Raw genomic sequence first — 19,398 nt, 5'->3', positions numbered from 1 at the left:
CAACATGGGGTATAACTGTCTATTTACAAATGTAGATGTGTCTGTCTTTAGAAGAAGTGATGGTTCACTAGCTTTTAAGGGTGTATTAGACGGCAAACTTTATTTAGTTGATTTTGCAAAAGAAGAGGCCGGTCTAGATGCATGCTTAATAGCTAAGACTAGCATGGGCTGGCTGTGGCATCGCCGCTTAGCACATGTGGGGATGAAGAACCTTCACAAGCTTCTAAAGGGAGAACACGTGATAGGTTTGACTAACGTGCAATTCGAAAAAGATAGACCTTGTGCAGCTTGTCAAGCAGGTAAACAAGTGGGAGGAACGCATCACAGCAAGAATGTGATGACCACTTCAAGACCCCTGGAGCTGCTGCATATGGACCTCTTCGGACCTGTCGCCTATCTGAGCATAGGAGGGAGTAAGTATGGTCTAGTTATTGTTGATGACTTTTCCCACTTCACTTGGGTGTTCTTTTTGCAGGATAAGTCTGAAACCCAAGGGACCCTCAAGCGCTTCCTCAGGAGAGCTCAAAATGAGTTTGAGCTCAAGGTGAAGAAGATTAGGAGCGACAACGGGTCCGAGTTCAAGAACCTTCAAGTAGAGGAATTCCTTGAGGAGGAAGGGATCAAGCACGAGTTCTCCGCTCCCTACACGCCACAGCAAAATGGTGTGGTAGAGAGGAAGAACAGGACGCTCATCGATATGGCGAGGACGATGCTAGGAGAGTTCAAGACCCCCGAGTGCTTTTGGACGGAAGCCGTGAACACGGCTTGCCACGCCATCAACAGGGTCTACCTTCATCGCCTCCTCAAGAAGACGTCGTATGAGCTTCTAACCGGTAACAAACCCAATGTATCTTACTTTCGTGTATTTGGGAGCAAATGCTACATTCTAGTGAAGAAGGGTAGAAATTCTAAGTTTGCTCCCAAAGCTGTAGAAGGGTTTTTGTTAGGTTATGACTCAAATACAAAGGCGTATAGAGTCTTCAACAAATCATCGGGTTTGGTTGAAGTCTCTAGCGACGTTGTATTTGATGAGACTAATGGCTCTCCAAGAGAGCAAGTTGTTGATTGTGATGATGTAGATGAAGAAGATGTTCCGTCGGCCGCTATACGAACCATGGCGATTGGAGAAGTGCGGCCACAGGAACAAGATGAACGAGATCAACCTTCTCCCTCAACAACGGTGCATCCCCCAACTCAAGACGATGAACAGGTTCATCAACAGGAGGCGTGTGATCAAGGGGGAGCACAAGATGAACATGTGATGGAGGAAGAAGCGCAACCGGCACCTCCAACCCAAGTTCGAGCGATGATTCAAAGGAATCATCCCGTCGATCAAATTCTGGGTGATATTAGCAAGGGAGTAACTACTCGATCTCGATTAGTTAATTTTTGTGAGCATTACTCCTTTGTCTCTTCTATTGAGCCTTTCAGGGTAGAGGAGGCCTTGCTAGATCCGGATTGGGTATTGGCCATGCAGGAGGAACTCAACAACTTCAAGCGCAATGAAGTTTGGACACTAGTGCCTCGTCCCAAGCAAAATGTTGTGGGAACCAAGTGGGTGTTCCGCAACAAACAGGACGAGCACGGGGTGGTGACAAGGAACAAGGCTCGACTTGTGGCAAAAGGTTATGCCCAAGTCGCAGGTTTGGACTTTGAGGAGACGTTTGCTCCTGTGGCTAGGCTAGAATCAATTCGTATCTTGCTAGCATATGCCGCTCACCATTCTTTCAGGTTGTACCAAATGGATGTGAAGAGCGCTTTCCTCAACGGGCCAATCAAGGAGGAGGTGTACGTGGAGCAACCCCCTGGTTTCGAGGATGAACGGTACCCCGACCACGTATGTAAGCTCTCTAAGGCGCTCTATGGACTTAAGCAAGCCCCAAGAGCATGGTATGAATGCCTTAGAGACTTTCTAATTGTTAATGCTTTCAAGGTTGGGAAAGCCGATCCAACTCTTTTTACTAAGACATGTGATGGTGATCTATTTGTGTGCCAAATTTATGTCGATGACATAATATTTGGTTCTACTAACCAAAAGTCTTGTGAAGAGTTTAGCAGGGTGATGACGCAGAAATTCGAGATGTCGATGATGGACGAGTTGAACTACTTCCTTGGGTTCCAAGTGAAGCAACTCAAGGACGGCACCTTCATCTCCCAAACAAAGTACACGCAAGATTTGCTAAAGAGGTTTGGGATGAAGGACGCCAAGCCCGCAAAGACGCCGATGGGAACCGACGGACACACCGACCTCAACAAAGGAGGTAAGTCCGTTGATCAAAAAGCATACCGGTCAATGATAGGGTCGTTACTTTATTTATGTGCTAGTAGACCGGATATTATGCTTAGCGTATGCATGTGTGCTAGATTTCAATCCGATCCTAAGGAGTGTCACTTAGTGGCGGTGAAGCGAATTCTAAGATATTTGGTTGCTACGCCTTGCTTCGGGCTCTGGTATCCAAAAGGGTCTACCTTTGACTTGGTTGGATACTCAGATTCTGACTATGCTGGATGTAAGGTCGATAGGAAGAGTACATCAGGGACGTGCCAATTCTTAGGAAGGTCCCTGGTGTCGTGGAACTCTAAGAAACAAACCTCCGTTGCCCTATCCACCGCTGAGGCCGAGTATGTTGCCGCAGGACAGTGTTGCGCACAACTACTTTGGATGAGGCAAACCCTCCGGGACTTTGGCTACAATCTGAGCAAAGTCCCACTCCTATGTGACAATGAGAGTGCTATCCGCATGGCGGAAAATCCTGTTGAGCACAGCCGCACAAAGCACATAGACATCCGGCATCACTTTTTGAGAGACCACCAGCAAAAGGGAGATATCGAAGTGTTTCATGTTAGCACCGAGAACCAGCTAGCCGATATCTTTACCAAGCCTCTAGATGAGAAGACCTTTTGCAGGTTGCATAGTGAGCTAAATGTCTTAGATTCGCGGAACTTGGATTGATTTGTAGCATACATGTGTTTATGCCTTTGATCATATTCCTTATGCATTTTGTTGCTTAATATTGGTGCTCAAGTTGTACAAACACTCCCTGGACCTCACAAGTCCGTTGCAAAGTGATGCACATGTTTAGGGGGAGATGTGTTACAACTTGACCCTTTGAGACTAACCCTGTGCTTGAGTTTGATGCTTTAGTCTTAAAGAAGGATTGAAAGGGAAAAGGTGGACTTGGACCATGCAAGACTTCCACTGCACTCCGATGAAAAGAGTAACTTTTCCAAGTTCATCTTTAAATTCTTATTGCCTATTTTGCTCTTAATTGAAGAATTTGGTGAGGCAATGAGGTTAAAGGGCCAAGATTGATCCCGTTTTGGTGCTTGATGCCAAAGGGGGAGAAAATAAAGGCCAAAGCAATAAATGGATCAGCTACCACTTGAGAAACTTTGAAAAACAGTAGAATAGAGCTTTTGGTTTGTCAAAACTCTTGCATTGTCTCTTTTGTCAAAAGTTGGCCTCTTGTGGGGAGAAGTGTTGATTATGGGAAAAAGGGGGAGTTTTTGGAATCATGAATCAATTTTCTTTGGAAAACCTCTCTTTATGTCTCTACAAGTGGATTTGACTTAGAGATAGGATTTTGAGTTTGTTTTGCAAAAACAAACCAAGTGGTGGCAAAGAATGATCCATATATGCCAAATAGAATCAAAACAATTTTGAGTTCTTATTTGATTTGATTTTGTACTTGTTCTACTTGCTTTATGTTGTGTTGGCATAAATCACCAAAAAGGGGGAGATTGAAAGGGAAATGTGCCTTTGGGCCATTTCTAAGTGTTTTGGTGATTTAGTGTCCAACACAAGTGCCTAAGTGTAAAAAGGTGGACAAAGTACAAATCAAGAATTAAGGTATGTTTCTCAGACTTAGTACATTGTTTTATGGACTAATGTATTGTGTCTAAGTGCTGGAAACAGGAAAAATCCAATTGGAAATGTCTTGGCTCGAGCAGCCAAGAATCTGCTGAGTCTGGGAGCACCGGACTGTCCGGTGGGTCACCGGACTGTCCGGTGGTGCACCGGACAGTGTCCGGTGCGCCAGGCTGACTCGGCGTGAACTCGGCGCTCTCGGGAATTCGCCGACGGCGTACGGCTAAAATTCACCGGACTGTCCGGTGTGCACCGGACTGTCCGGTGAGCCAACGGTCGGCCGGGCCAACAGTCGGCCGCGCGATCTGCGCGTGACACGTGGCCGAGCCAACGGCTAGAAGGGGGCACCGGACTGTCCGGTGTGCACCGGACATGTCCGGTGCGCCAACGGCTCTCTGGCGGGCAACGGTCAGCTGCGACATTTAAGGAAGGTAATCGGGCACCGGACAGTGTCCGGTGTGCACCGGACTGTCCGGTGCACCCGACGACAGAAGGCAAGATTGGCCTTCTGGATTTGCTCTCAACGGCTCCTAGCTGCCTTGGGGCTATAAAAGGGACCCCTAGGCACATGGAGGAGAACACCAAGCATTCCTACAACATTCCTAAGCACCAAGACATCGATTCCGCGCATTTGGTTCATTGTGATAGCATCTAGAGCTCTTGTTGAGTTGTGAACTCATTGAGTGGTGTTGCGAGCTCTTGTTGCGACTTGTGTGCGTGCTGTTGCTCTGATTTTGAGTCTTGTGTGCGTTGCTAGTTCCCTCCCTTACTCCGTATTTCTTTGTGAATCTCAAGTGTAAGGGCGAGAGACTCCAAGTTGTGGAGATTCCTCGCAAACGGGATATTAAAAGGAAAAGCATAACACTGTGGTATTCAAGTTGATCATTGGATCACTTGAGAGGAGTTGAGTGCAACTCTCGTCCGTTGGGACGCCACAACGTGGAGTAGGCAAGTTTTGTACTTGGCCGAACCACGGGATAAACCACTGTGTCTTCTCTGTGTTGATCTTTTGTGGTATTGTGTTTCGTTGAGACTCATCTCTAGCCACTTGGCGATTATTGTGCTAACACTTAACAAGTTTTTGTGGCTATAAGTTTAAGTTTCACAGGATCACCTATTCACCCCCCCTCTAGGTGCTCTCACTATACCTGTTGTAAGTTTACATATCTCGTTTGTCGTTTCTTCTCTCACTTAACTCATTACTAGTCGGTTACCCGTGCGTTGCGACGGCTCACAACAATACCCACGTAAATTATCCACCAAAAAGATCTCAAGATTTTTTATTGATTGTCTCCGCTCTTCGCATAATTTTGTATTAACGCATGGGTAGCATAGGCAGCAAATCAGAGACCCCTCATCCCTTGCCTCCCCCACTTCCAAGGTTTCGTAAAGCAGGAGGGGAAGGGAAGAGGCACACATACATGTTCGTTGCCGGAGAAGGACACGACGAATACCTGGGCATCTGGAGGCGACATAGGTAGTATACCGCTAGATATATATGGAGAGAGGACGCAAGCGGAGAAAGAAGTTCAGCTGGAGCATCTTCAAACCGAGAGGCGCCCGCAGCAGGCGTCAATCCGAGAAGGGCGAGAGAATGCGAGTGTCTTCTCAGCCCTGGACCCATTGAAGTGACACAACAACACCACCAACTTCGTAGTATATGTCGACTGCTGCCACGCTACGGGCCTTGGTTGTCCAATATCTCAGACCTGTACACCCCATCGCCAAGATAACCTAAGTGTGGCAGGCGCCACCATGTCCTCCTCGATGGCACGCACGGAGAAAGGCCAGGAGCATGTCCGACTCGCGTCGTACCCGCGTCGATCGGCTCGTGGCTGCAACCGTGGGCGAGGGCAGCAGGTTGGGGAGGAAGAACAGAGCGAAGGCCGAGAAGACGAACGGGACGTCCGACGACGGCGAAAACGATGGTGTGCGCATGATGTGAAACGTCCTCGTGGACATGCATAGCCACTACTCGAGTCGTTGTCGGGGCTGGTGTCGGACGAATACGAGAAGGAGGTGCATGCTCCTACGTCCTCTGCCGAGAATGGGGTGGCACGGAGGTGGAGACATGAGGGGAGAGAAAATAAGTAGAATGGCGAACGAGGTGATGCCAACTGAGGCGAGGACCATTAGTATCGTGCGGAAGTATAGATGGCCAAATGAGCCGTGTCTCGCGAGCCGGCTCGAGGCACGACCCATTTAATAGTGACTGGGCCAACCCGGCACGAGCGTCGTGCGGTGCTTGGGTCGTAGCCTCGGCTCGTAGTGCTGGACCGAGGCCCGGGCCGACACGATTTTTTTTTATTTTACAAAAAATTATATATACATATATATAATTTATATTTAATATTATAAATACCTGAGCATGGTTAGATAACTCCGTTTAGTGTCTCCCACTCTTTATAAAAAGATAATGTAGGACGACCGTTAAAACTGGTGTTTCAAGTATAGTAGAGATTTAGCTAGCTTATTGTTATACAAGACGGCCGAGAGCCACGTTCCCCGCGGAGCCAGGCTTGTGTCATGCTAGACGTGGTGGCCCACATGGGAATGCCTTATCTCCCGATGCTCTTCAGTCTTCACTCAAAAACACCGGCGTAAGCCCATTCCGTATGGGCTCTATGAACCAAACTTGGCCCATGTAGTTGTGCGGGCTGGGCAAGGAAAAAAAAGAAGGCCACATCGTTTCCTTTCCTTTGTGGCCCAGTTATTGAGCCACCCTTGCTCTACCAGTCCCATCCCACTCCCACACATAGCGACCATCGACCAGGTTCAGTGTATCTAGATGTCCGAGAGTGGTTACTTCCTCTCCTCTTTCACGTAGCGACCAGGTTCAGGTTCAGTGCATCTGGACTCTAGATATGCGTTTCACTGTTATAACTGATATCCAGTGATGTCCCCTACCTACCTATACAAATCCAGAAAAAAACATCTCGCCACCTGAGCGCACTCTAAGCTCTAAGCTCGTCAAATCAAGAAAAAAAAACATCCCGGCAGATGCATCAGCAACGATAGATCTAGCTAGCGCACTCTAAGCTCGTCAACCCACATAAAAACCAGTACAAATTTTAAGCTCGTCAACCCACAGAAAAAGCACGTGATCTCTCGACAGCTCGACAGACTGATTGCTGCAGCAGCAGTGAATCCAGTCGTCTGACGTGGACACCCATTCCAACACGGCCAAGATTTGGACGAACCACACGGCCCGAGCACGTGGTGCCTAATCAATCTGACCACGCAAGTAACTGGGCAAACATGGCGGGCTAATCAGACGACGTAGGCGTTCAACTTCAAAGACACCCCCGTCTCGACTCTCGAATGCCTCCGGACCCGCGAGTAAAGAGAGACGCTTTCAAACATGACGAAAAGAAAAAAGAAAACAAGACCAGCCAAACATCAGTATAGTCCGTGTGCACATGTTTCAAAACTCAAAAGCAAAATCTAGTGTCTCCAGCACGCAGTGTAAAAATTGACTGGTACGTATAATAAAACGATTTGTTTTGTATATGCGTTTCAAAAATACGTAATGAAAATTTCGCTGTTCCCCTCCTATGTTCCAAAATTAATGGTAAGTCTATTTGGATCGGTATAACCGTTACCGGAATCGGTCGCTTTTTTGACGAGTGTTTTCTATCGGGCACTCGAATTCGGTAAAGTCCTCCTCTCGGTAACGACCACGTTTACCGAGAGCAGGACTCTCGGCATAGGAAGATACTTTGTTGAGTGTCAAACACTTGACGAACGACGGTGCTCGGCAAAGGACCGTTAGCAGCCGTCTATAGCTGACGGTCGTTATATTTGTCGAGCGCCGGACTTTAGCACTCGACAAATAAGCTACTTTGCCGAGTGCCTCAAACCTGAGGCTCGCAAACCATGCTTTGTCGAGTGCCACCATTAAACATTCGGCAAAGTATATTTTATTTTTTCCTTTTTTCCAACCAAACTTTTTTGTGGTATGTTTCTACACTATTTAAATTTACATGTTTCATTTTGGCACAATTATCAAAATGTTTGCTATAACTATTAGATTTTGTTCTTTTTAATTGAATTTACTCGGGTAATTCAGATTTGTACTGCAAGTCACTTGAAGAATGGAAAACCGTGAATACAAAAATGATATTCATGTTATTTAGCACAAGTTACGACCGATTTAAGAGCAGACCGGAATTTTTGAGCACCATACTCACGTAACATCACCGCGAACTTGCGATCAAGTTGTTTAAAAATTGTATAAAACCCAAACAAAGTCAAAAAAATCATAAAACTTGTCCACATGTCATGATATGTAGAGTCTGTGATAAAAAATTGAAAAATGTTTCATGATATTATATGTAGAGGTTGTGATGTATATGTGATATCTATGATGTATATGTAATATCTATGATTATTATGTGATATCTTTTATTTGTTTGGATGGAATATTAAAAACAAATAAAAAAGGTGTATACTGGTCACTTTGCCGAGTGCAACACTCGGCAAAGACCCTCTTAGCTGAGTGTCAAGGCCATAGCACTCGGCAAAAGAAGGAACATTTGGGCACCGATAAAGCCTCTTTGTCGAGTGCTACGACCCTGACACTCGACAAAAAAACAAGCTTTGCCGAGTGCCTCCTAGGACACTCGACAAAGAAACTGACAAAGGGGTTCGCCGATGAACTCGTTGCCGAGTGTCACCTAATACACTCGATAAATAAAATTATCTTTACCGAGTGTCATCTAGTAGACTCGGCAAAGGCGTCGTCTCCGTCACCAGCCGCCATGACGGCGCCTTTTCTTTGCCGAGTATTGGGCGACACTCGAAGCCCGATAATAAGTACTCGGCTAAGAAGCTGTTGCCGATATACAGTTCACAAAGCTATTTTTGTCGAATGTCACACTTGTCAAAACATTCGCTGAGTGTTTTTCAGGTTTTACCGAGTGCTTCAGACACCCGGCAAAGAGTCTTATTCTGGTAGTGAACTAAGAAGTCGTTTAAAATAGATTTTACTATTTTTTAAATCATGCGACAGGGAGTCTACGGAATCAAATATCATCTCGAAAGCACTTTGAATACGAGATCAAATTTTATATAGTAAACTTGCTGGTATGTGATTTGAATAACCGTTAGGCAAAGTTTATAAAATTTGGCTTGTTTATCTCTGATAAATGTCATAATGTAGGGGCATATTATAAGAAAGATAGCGCGAAAGGGTGGTCTTGAAAGACAGTATAAATTGCATGTAGTCGAACTTTACAACCATCAGCTAACAACTTTTAGCTGTTGTGATATAAAATCGATACTGTACTACTAGTAGATTTGTTATCAGATGTGATATCCAGTAATCATAGATTCGTACTCGTAAACAGTATAAATATATAAAATATAAATGGATGGATACATTTATTTAATGGCCCACGGATTAGTTAAACCCAAGTCCGATCCAAAACCCAATCCCTCCAGCGGCACATCCACCAACGCATCAATAATATTCCATGGATCCCAGCGGGGCCCTCCAATCGCCGTCCGCCACCTGGCGCCACTGGTCAATAACACAAGCGGCCGCCCGAGCGCTGACCTGCCGCGCCGCGTGGTCTCAGTATTTGCTGAGAGGAGTGGTGAGATTTGGGAAGCTGCGGCTCGACATTGCGTCCTGTGCTTTGCTTGCCGCGTCGTGGATCGTCGTCGCATGCGGAGCCAGCCAAGCTGGACACGGTGACGGAGATAGAGGCCGACATGGACGGCGTGCTCCAGCGATTCGACGTCGACCTCCTCCTCGACGGCCACGGCCACGGCGACGACAGCTTATGTGAGGAGCGGCGCTCTAGCTCCTCGATCCGGCTTTCGGATCGCTGGTTGCTCATGGCTGTTTCGGTGGGTGGATCCGTGTGTGTGCGTGCAGGTGGGAGCGAGCGGAGGAGCGCGAGCGGCGGCGGCGCGCAGGACAAGGCGGGCATCGACGGCGCGGTGAAGGAGCGGATCGCGCGGGCGCTGAGGATCTACAAGGACGCGGCGGGGCTCGACGGCGGGGCGCTGGTGCAGGTGTGGGCGCCGGCGCGGGACGGGGGCCGGCGCGTGCTGGCCACCCGGGGCCAGCCCTTCGTGCTGCCGCCGCCGCGGTGCCACCGCCTGTTCCAGTACCGGACGGTGTCGCTCGCGCACGCCTTCCCCGTCGGCGGCGCTGCCGTGCCCGGGGAGCGGGGCCTGCCGGGGCGGGTGTTCGACGCCGGGGAGCCCGAGTGGACGCCCAACGTGCAGTACTACGGCACCGGCGAGTACGCGCGCATCAGCTACGCGCTCATCTACGACATCCAGGCCGCGCTCGCGCTGCCCATCCTTGACCCCGCCACGGGGGCTTGCCTCGCCGTGCTCGAGCTCGTCACCACCTCGCCCAGGCTCCACTTCGCCGCCGACGTCGACAGGCTCTCCGAGGCGCTTCAGGTACCTCCTCTGCTCCAACTCTTTCGTCTGCCTAGCTAAGCTACCTGCCCCATCCATCGCCCAGTCTTGCTGCAGATGCAACAACAGCATACACTATTCGTCTAGTCCATGAAATGTGACCAAATAATGCGATCAAAACGGCGCAATTTCGTCCATTTGGTATTTGGATCTTCTGATCATATCATCTGCTTTCCAAACTCGTGTTCACGTCCATGCCAATGCAATGCAGGCTGTGGCGTTGAGGGGCTCCGAGATCTGCCGCCGCCCAGCACCCGAGGTGCGTGCCGTGCGATGCGAATGCCATCACATGAAATCTAAGCAAAATTTGGGGAAATAAACATTCGATGCCATCGATCACGACCATACCATGTTCATCGACTGATCCAGTCCAGTGCCGTTGATTTCTCACGAGCCAGGCATGCAACGACGATGGGGCGGCGGCTCAGGTGGCCATGTCGGAGGTTGCAGACATCTTGAACCAAGTAGGCGAGGCTCACAAGCTGCCACTAGCGCAGGCCTGGACCAGGTGCAGGCGCTGCAGCACCGACACGGAGCACGCCTCCCTGACGGCTGCCGGCGCACCGTTCTACCTCACCGGCGCGGACCCAAACCCAAACCTGCTCGGCTTCCACGAGGCCTGCGTGGAGCACCACCTGCGGCTACGGTCCGGCCGGGGCGGGCTCGTGGAGGAAGCGGCCGCGGCGCGGCGGCCCCTCTTCTGCGCCGACGTCACCAAGTACTCCATGGACGCGTACCCGCTGGCGCACCACGCGCGGTTCTGCGAACTGTCCGGCTGCCTCGCCGTGTGCGCGCGGCTGCGCCGCGGCGGCGACGAGTCCATGGACACGGACGGCGGCGGCGGCGCCGGCTGGGACGAGTGCGTGCTGGAGTTCTTCCTCCCGCCGGACTGCAGGGACGGCGCGGCGCAGAAGGCGGCAGCGGGCGCCGTCGCGGCTACCATCATGGAGCGGTCTGGCGGTGGCGGTCTGAAGGCGGTCGTGATAAGTGGGTTGCAGGATTTGGTGTTTGACATCGCCGCAGATGGCGAGTGCGTGCTTCGGCCTGATCCTGTGGCCATGGCTGATGATGTTCCTCAGCTTGAGCTGAACGGTCATGGAGGAGACGAGTGGGACTCGGATGAGGAGGGTCTGCATCTGGTGGTAGCTATGGGTACCACCACTACAGACATTGAAGCATCCAAGATGCACCATGACGAACACCATGGTGGCGAGGATCCGAGATCACAAGTTGGCAAGAAGGCGGCGAAAAGGAAAGGCGAGAAAACTGTCAGTTTGGAGGAACTGCAGCGCTACTTCTCTGGAAGCCTGAAAGATGCGGCCAAGAGTCTCGGTGGTGAGTGGAGAAAGATTTTAGGCTAAGAGCAGCTATGGATTCCCTGCCGATCCACATTTACGCGAAAATGCGTATTGCTGCTGAACATTCTGACATGATATAACATGCCTCTCTCTTCTTGTGCAGTTTGTCCGACAACGATGAAGCGCATCTGCAGGCAGCACGGCATCTCCAGGTGGCCGTTCCGCAAGCTCGCCAAGGCGAACCGCTCCCTGGACAAGATCAAGCGCGTCTTCGAGTCGGTGCAAGGCTCATCACAGGCCATGGCCGCCGCTCCTGCTCCTCCACCTGCCGCCGCCGCTGCTTCCTATTCTCAGCAAGCTCCAGCCGTGGCCGCTGCTCCCCGCGCACCTGCTTTATCACCATGCCTATCGAGTGCTCCGAGAGTGGCCTCCTCCCAAGCCTCATGCCAAGCGCCGCCGCCGCCTCTGAAGGAGGCCGCATGGCACAAGCCTTTGCGCGGCGGGGACGCCAGCGTGGTCACTGTCAAGGCGAGCTACAGAGGGGACATCGTCAGGTTCAGGGTGCCGAGCTCCGCAGGCGTCGCGACGGTGAAGGGGGAGGTGGCCATGAGGCTGGGGCTGGCGCCCGGCGAGTTCGACGTCAAGTACCTGGACGATGACAACGAGTGGGTGCTCTTGTCTTGCGACGCCGACTTCCAGGAGTGCCTCGACGTCATCCCGGCGTTGTCAGGCGCGTCAGCGTCGTCTGGCTCCGGGACGGCTCAGCCGGTGGTCAGGCTAATGGTGCACGAGGTAGCTGAGGTCCATGGGAGCTCCTGTGGCAGCTCAGATTAGTCACAGGAAATAGAGCTGCAGAGCTCAACCGATGTTTGGTACAACCATCTGTAGAAGCTTTCACTACTGGCATGTGTCTGTCTCTAGTTTCTCTACATGTATCCATGTCCAAAAACTGAAGTCATAAATACTTACAAATAGAAATAGGAGCATCTCACACTTTTTGTTGTCTCAGACAGTACAGATCTGGTCTAGTCTAGGGCACAGAAAAGAACAAATCATTGTGATCTAGCACTGGTATTCGCTCCATTTTTAAGTATATGACGTTCAGGATAGGTTAATTTATTCGTCATATATTTAAATACGAAAGGATCATATGCCAGGATAGGCTAATTTATTCGATTTCTGTGAGGCAACCACATGTCCACATAGTAAGCATAGTATTACAGATGGAAGAAGACATGTAGATGTAGGTGCACTTCGGCATTGTTTGGATGATTGAAATGGTAGATGAGGAAGTTGTATTACTCCACAACAAGAATGTTGTTCTGCGTCAGTCCATCTCCAGCAGTGGGATATTCAGGCGACAATCTCCATTCCCCATCAACCAAAAACTTGATCTCGTACCTTCCATAGGGGGCCACACAGCGAGTTTATTTACGTGAAGGAAACAAGCTGGCCAGCATGGGAAAACTGGTAAAAACTAACCTTCCAGGTCTTAGCTTCAGAGTTGCAGAGAATCTTCCGTAGTCACCTGAATACTCCATGGACATCGCCTCGCCCTGTGACCATCCGTCGAATGAACCCATGATCTGCACATTCTGATGTGGAAACACACATCGACAGAGATGTAAGAACTAGAGAAAGCGGCCATGGAGGCAATAGCACAGCAGACACATGACAGTGTAATTCCAGGTTGGAAATGATTTTATATATTGCTGCAAAAATAACCTTTTGTTCCTCATATAACAACTCAACAGATGTTTACCTCAGCCATGCCAATCCAGTAGACAGGAATTTCTTGGGTCTTTAAAGCGTCAACACTCTTTACCTGTTCCATAATCTTATCATGGACAGCTGCAGGAGAGCAAATATAATAATGTCACCGAGTTCTCCAATAATGATTCAACCTGAAGCATTGCGTGCTCACTGCTGCCACTTACCTTCTAATCTGGAGAGAAGATGAGATTGAATATATTTTCCGTTTATCTTCCTAGACCCTAACGGAACATCAAAATTAGCAACCTCTTCAGCTAGGCCAACCAGAGCCTGTCGACATCAACGAAAGAGTAGATGTACAAAACATAAAACACTTGCTTGAGTAAAAACTTCATCAATATTCATCCAAAATATAGGGCCTGTTTCGATATGATTATAATCCGATGGCTGGCCACAAGAATCGGGAAGAATCACACTAAACGGTCTGAGGCTCCTATGATTCTTTCCACCGCACATGACTTAACCACCGCGAGTTTTACTGGGGAGCTCCATTTTACGTATCGCAGTCGCAGCTCCATGGCCGCGGCACCGCTACCGCACCTCGTGGTCGGAAAGATCGTATCCAAACAGGGCCACACTCACCAAACAGGACTTGAACAAAACTAGGAAAGGAAAGATAGCTTTAGACCTAGTTCTAAAGACGTCAAACACAACTTGAATAAAAGTAGGAAAGGAAAGATAGCTTTAGACCTAGTTCTAAAGACGTCAAACACATGAGACTACAATATTATCCTCTCCCTAGTGGCAACCAAAAAATATTATTCAAGTTTAATATCCTTATGAGAAATAACTTCTATTCCACAAACTATCATATGTAATCTAAAAGTAATCAGGGAAGCTGATTGACCAGCCCCCAAAAGTAGGTTTTCTCTTGGATGAGCAGGGACAAGGCAGTTCTGCTAACATTCAAATATATGTAGGACAAAACAGGGCCAAAAAATTATATGTACAAATCTAGATCTTGATGCACACAGAGTTAAGCACAAAGTGTAGTTCAAAAAGTTTAAAACCCTGTAGAGCTAACCTGCATTTCTAGTTCCAAAACAGCAAGTTCACCTTTGAATTTTACGACTGCATCATCCTTTATTTGCAACTGCAGAACATAAAATCAAGTTAGCATTGTGCAAATTCGACATAGCAACTACTCTACATCCTTTCGATACATAAAAAAAAAATCTCCAATGCATGATAACCTCAGTTCACCCAACATTTGTGTCACAGCTGACTAATGTACTTTCAATTGTAATGCTTTTTCATTGTTATTAAAACGTCGTTTAAACGGCAAAACGTGATTAGACTGTAGAACGTCTGGTCGTTTTAGCAAAATCACGTAGAAAGTCCGTTTTTCACGTTTAAACGTCGCTTAAATGTCGTTTTCTCGTATTCGGACGTCCTGGGCCCGTTTAGGACGTTTTCTATACACGTTGTTGGGCCTTTCCCAGGCCAAAAAAACCTAGGACACGACTTATTTCTCCCGTCTCCCTGTGCTACTGCTAGCGCCTGCGAGCGCCTCCGCCTTCCTCTCTAGCTCTTGCTAGTGCCGCCGCCCGCCTCCATCCTCTCCTCCAGGTCTCGCTAGCACCGCCCCGACTCCCTACATCACCGTCGCCGACTCCTCTCCTCCAGCAGCGCCGCCGCCCGCCCGCATCCATCTCCAGTGTCGCATGCTGCCCTGCACCTGTTCCAGTGTCCAACGCCGACGACCTCCATCCTCTCCTCTGCCCCCCTCCTCCCTCCTCCAGCAGTCCAGCGCCGCCAAGCCAACCCTCCCTCCTCCATCCTCAAGTAGTCGGTGTGGCGATGCTCAGTCATCAAGTTTCAGACTTTCAGTCATCAAGTTTCAGGTTGTAACTTGCATGTTGGATGATGGTTACTGATCATAGATACAAGTTGTAACTTACATGTTGCATAGTTACATAGACTTATGTAGTTGAACTTGATCTGTTTTGTTTTATGCTATTTGTTTTGTGATCTCAAGTACTCAACTTATGTATGAACATATTATATCTTGTCATTTTATGTGAAGTCTAAAAAGACGTTTCTTTCAACGTTTAAATGTTAAAAATGTGGTTCATAACGTTTTACCGCTTTAATAACCATATTTTTTTTGCATCTGGCGAAACTGACAACTGTTTGAGGTATAGATAGCATAAAATGAATTGCAGAAGTTTCCAAAATAAACCCTTGCTCTTTCGACAAGCTGTTTTGCAGAAATTTCCAAAGTAAACCCTTGCTCTTTTGACAACCTGTTTTGCAGAAATTTCCAAAGTAAGCCCTTGCTCTTGCAACAAGCTGCTTCAAGAATCGTGTAGACATGTACATCGATCAAAGCAAAAGGCCTTCTGAAATTACTGGTCTCAGTTATTTTTCACTTTTACTAATCACCAACAGCTACAACCATGCTTTTCTTTTCACCATTATATTTTATGAGCAACTCCTGTGAGTTGCATTTCAAGTCAAGGACTCAAGAGTCCTGGGCAGTGTTTACACTAGCTTGGCCACAATCCCTATTTTGTTAAGTTATGCTTTCTCTATCTATTTTTCTAAGCAGACATCCTTTGATTTTGGTAAAATGGTGAATTATTAAAAGTAGCTGGTGAGTTCTACATGCACTTGTTTCTGATTAAAGCAAATTCACTGTATGCCGCTGACCACCTCATGCTTGCAAACACGATTTCTGGACAAGGCAGTTGATTTTCCTTTTATTAAATGTCTAGATGCTGTTTTCAACAGATTAAGAAATTTAGCCGCTGGCATTTGGGAGAAGTAGAAAATAGTTCACTATGGACAAATATGGGATGATGTGTTATTTGAAATAGCACCAAAAATAACCTGTCTCTTGAGGAATCGGTTATATTGATTTGCTTCACTCAGTCTTCTCAAAAGCCTACTTCGTTCCGAATCAGCCAAAAGAGCCTTTAACTGCAAAATTAAAGAAAGAATAATGGATGTAGGAAAATTAGGATTCACGGTTTCTAAGTACAAAAAATTAAATGCAACATCCTGGACTTGTTCTTTATCAACTGAAGCTACAAATTTGAATCCGAACAACAAACAAATCAGTGCTGCAAGCAAACTTTTTCCCTTATTTCCTCAGTAATTTAGAAAGGGTTGTATTAGTTAATAAGATTGTAAATATATTACCTTAATCTAGATGGTTCTTCATTAACTGAACAGGTAGCTGACCCAGGTCTAATGACTTAATTTTTTATTAGTATTTTAGCAACCTTATCGACTTTTAAGTGAAATGTATCAAATAGGTAACAAAGGCATATGGTCATAGGCATTATAGATATGTATCTTTCTCCTATGTTAGATGCTGCATGTAAAGCCTACAATTAACCAATTCCATAAATAGGAAACAAATAGAAGACGTGCATTCGGCCAACACAAAAATAAAAGCAAGAAAGTATACTTAGAAGTAGAAAAACATCAAGTATAGGATAGTCCTCTTAAGAGTACTACATAGGTTAAACGATATAGTGCTGAGTTCAATGGATACCTCATCAGAGCTTGGCTTTCGAGAAAGCAGATTTTCAGATACATCACCATTAGTAGTTCCATCAGCATCAGTAGTCTGCTCTGATGAAGATGACGTCGAGTCAGAGGGTGCAGGGCCATCTTCTAAGTTCAAACTTGCAGCAAAGCATCTCCAGCGTAACCTTTTTCGAATAACTGGGCTCATGGGGCATGCCACATCAGTGAACTTGTGGCATCGACTGGAGTTTGTCGAACAAGAGACGTAGCAGCAAATCCTTTTGGGGATCCATTGGTTTCCGGACACCAACTTGCTTGAACAGATGTACTCTTTTCCAACATTTCTTGAGAACAGAAAAATGAATTATGACATGTTACAATTGTCGGGGGAAGAAAAAATAGAACTATATCCTATCTAATAAAATATCGTGCAGCTCTCCTGCGTAGTTCGAGCAAAAAAAATGGAACTATATTACCATGTTCAATGGGCATGTTGTCTAAACAAGGTGTGAGCATACTAAACCCCCGAAAAAACGAAAATCAGGTAAAGAGCCATAAACAACATGGCTAACAGAATAGCGTACCTTGGAAAACTTGTTGTTAAGCATTCCATAATCCCCTGAGAAAGGAAAGGCAACTCGTTAAGCTCATATGAATTGGAAATATTAATAGTATCACATCAAGAACGCACCGAGTCATTACACATTAGGAATATAATTCTAGGGGGGGGGGGGGGGGGGGGGGGGGACTGTATGAGCCAAGCAATTGTTGGAAACATTAGGTTGCACCTTCAGATTTTTCTGATAACAGCCGTATTATGTATACTAAAGATAACAGGAAAAGTAAAAAAAAGAAACGAAGGACTTGGCAGCAGTGTGTGGGTGGAGGGATGGGGTAGCAAAATAAAACACACCGAATGTGGCGGGTTAGTTGTCAGTATTAATTTAGGGGCATTACAGGTCGGTTACCTTGACCACATCAATCACACCTCGGCTCGATATACAAATCCCGTACAGGTACAGTATCAGGCAGGTAGAACTAGAACAGCAGTTTGGGAGGGGATTGGAAAGAGATCGTACCTGAAACCACCACCTCTCGCGACTGCGCGACGCACGGGGCGGGGGGACTGGCTGAGGCGGGACTCGGGTGCCCTGGGCACCGGGCGCGGACGGGGAGCGAAGAGCGTCTGCCTGGGGGCCGGAGGAAGAGCCCGCGGGCGGGGGTTGAGGGTGCGGGCAGGGCAGGGGGACGAGGGAGAGCTCGAGGCCGTCTGCGTTCGCGGGTCGCGGCCACGGTTCCTAGCCGTCGCTTTCACCTCTTCGTTCGTGACTCGTGCAGCCGTGCGACGAAGAAAGGAAAGGATCAAGGGAAGCACACAGGCCAGTGGCCGTCCAGTGAGTAGGATGTCCTCAGCCTGGCGGGGCCGCCGTGTCAGTGACTGGATGCCTATCTCCTCATCTCGTGTTCCAGATTCCACACGTGCAGTGCCGTCGTTTCAATTTCCCTGTCCCTGGTTTGATGTGATCGCTTGCGCTACGGCATTTCTCAAATCATTGTTGGTCGGCAAGGCAAAACATGGGGGGGGGGGGGGGGGGGGGGGGCACGGGCACGACACAAACTCTCCCTTCTTTCAACAGAGCAAAGTGTATAGAAAGCCTTCCTTTTCGTAAAATATGCGCAAGCCGAAATGCTCCTCAAACGTGGATGGCACATGGCACGCACCACTCACCACTCTGCTCTGCGTAGGGAAGAGCGTGACCACGGGAGATGGTTCTCACTTCTCGGTAGACTTGTGTGACCCACAATTTGAACCTTTACAATTAAAAGTATAACTAGATATGTGCTCGTGCATTGCAACGGGTGACACTTGTGCACGCATAAGTCAATATTTAGTGATGTTACTAACCAACAGGTGACACTTGTGCACACATAAATCATTGTTAGTCCATGGTTTTTAAAGCGGTAAGGCGAGCCAACGCGTTGGACCACCGCCTGGACGCCTAGGCGGCGTCTAGGCGAGGTAGGCGGGCAAGGTGCCTAGACGTTGGACCTCCGCCTGGACGCCTAGACGTCGTCTAGGCGACGCCTTAAGAACAATGGTATAGTCATGTTATCAACCAAACTCCACGCGTTGGGTCGGTAAACAAGGGAGGTGGCATCGGGAGGCAGGCTCAGGGGAGAGCGTTGGGTGTGTGTGACAGCGAATTACGTTGGGAGGCAGACTCAGGGGCGGCAAGTGGCTAAAGGCCGGCATGCAGAGCATGACACAATTGGAGTGAGAGGCAAAGAGGTAGAGGAGGCCAGACGTGGATGGTTATGCCAAAGTACCGGGTCCATCTGTCGGAGTTTGGAGAGGCAGAACCAGAAAGGGTCAATCTACCCCTTACCTTCTTCATAGTAGTATAGTTAGATACCCGTACGTTGTTAGGGACATACATAGAACTTGTTCAAATAAGATAGTTATTTAAATATTTATTTAAACACATTCCAATATAATTTGTGAGTAAAGTTTGTTTGGTGTTAATACCTTCCCTCGTGACCTTC

The 19,398-nt window shown here is 47.9% G+C and overlaps 2 protein-coding genes and 1 long non-coding RNA gene across 3 annotated transcripts; 2 read left to right on the top strand and 1 right to left on the bottom strand.

Annotated features, from left to right (window-relative positions):
- The first annotated feature begins 9,271 nt into the window (after positions 1 to 9,271).
- Positions 9,272 to 12,730, top strand: LOC100383982 (uncharacterized). The gene is made up of 5 exons (XM_008645913.4): positions 9,272 to 9,656; positions 9,750 to 10,288; positions 10,518 to 10,565; positions 10,705 to 11,641; positions 11,768 to 12,730. The coding sequence occupies exons 1-5, from the start codon at positions 9,584 to 9,586 to the stop codon at positions 12,436 to 12,438; spliced, it is 2,268 nt and encodes a 755-aa protein (XP_008644135.1). The 5' UTR covers positions 9,272 to 9,583; the 3' UTR covers positions 12,439 to 12,730.
- Positions 12,662 to 18,180, bottom strand: LOC100194285 (uncharacterized). The gene is made up of 9 exons (NM_001139324.1): positions 17,934 to 18,180; positions 17,439 to 17,473; positions 16,880 to 17,198; positions 16,210 to 16,299; positions 14,402 to 14,470; positions 13,542 to 13,647; positions 13,367 to 13,455; positions 13,087 to 13,199; positions 12,662 to 13,005 (listed from the first exon to the last, which is right to left on the bottom strand). The coding sequence occupies exons 2-9, from the start codon at positions 17,465 to 17,467 to the stop codon at positions 12,903 to 12,905; spliced, it is 918 nt and encodes a 305-aa protein (NP_001132796.1). The 5' UTR covers positions 17,468 to 17,473; positions 17,934 to 18,180; the 3' UTR covers positions 12,662 to 12,902.
- On the top strand, positions 14,408 to 15,748 carry LOC111589335 (uncharacterized). The gene is made up of 2 exons (XR_002748333.2): positions 14,408 to 15,221; positions 15,635 to 15,748. It is a non-coding gene; the product is annotated as an uncharacterized lncRNA (long non-coding RNA).
- Positions 18,181 to 19,398: the final 1,218 nt, after the last annotated feature.

The sequence above is a fragment of the Zea mays genome, chromosome 5 (assembly GCF_902167145.1).
Source record: "Zea mays cultivar B73 chromosome 5, Zm-B73-REFERENCE-NAM-5.0, whole genome shotgun sequence".
Lineage (NCBI taxonomy): Eukaryota > Viridiplantae > Streptophyta > Magnoliopsida > Poales > Poaceae > Zea > Zea mays.
Note: the sequence above shows the minus strand (reverse complement) of the source record. Positions and strands in the feature narration are given on the sequence as shown.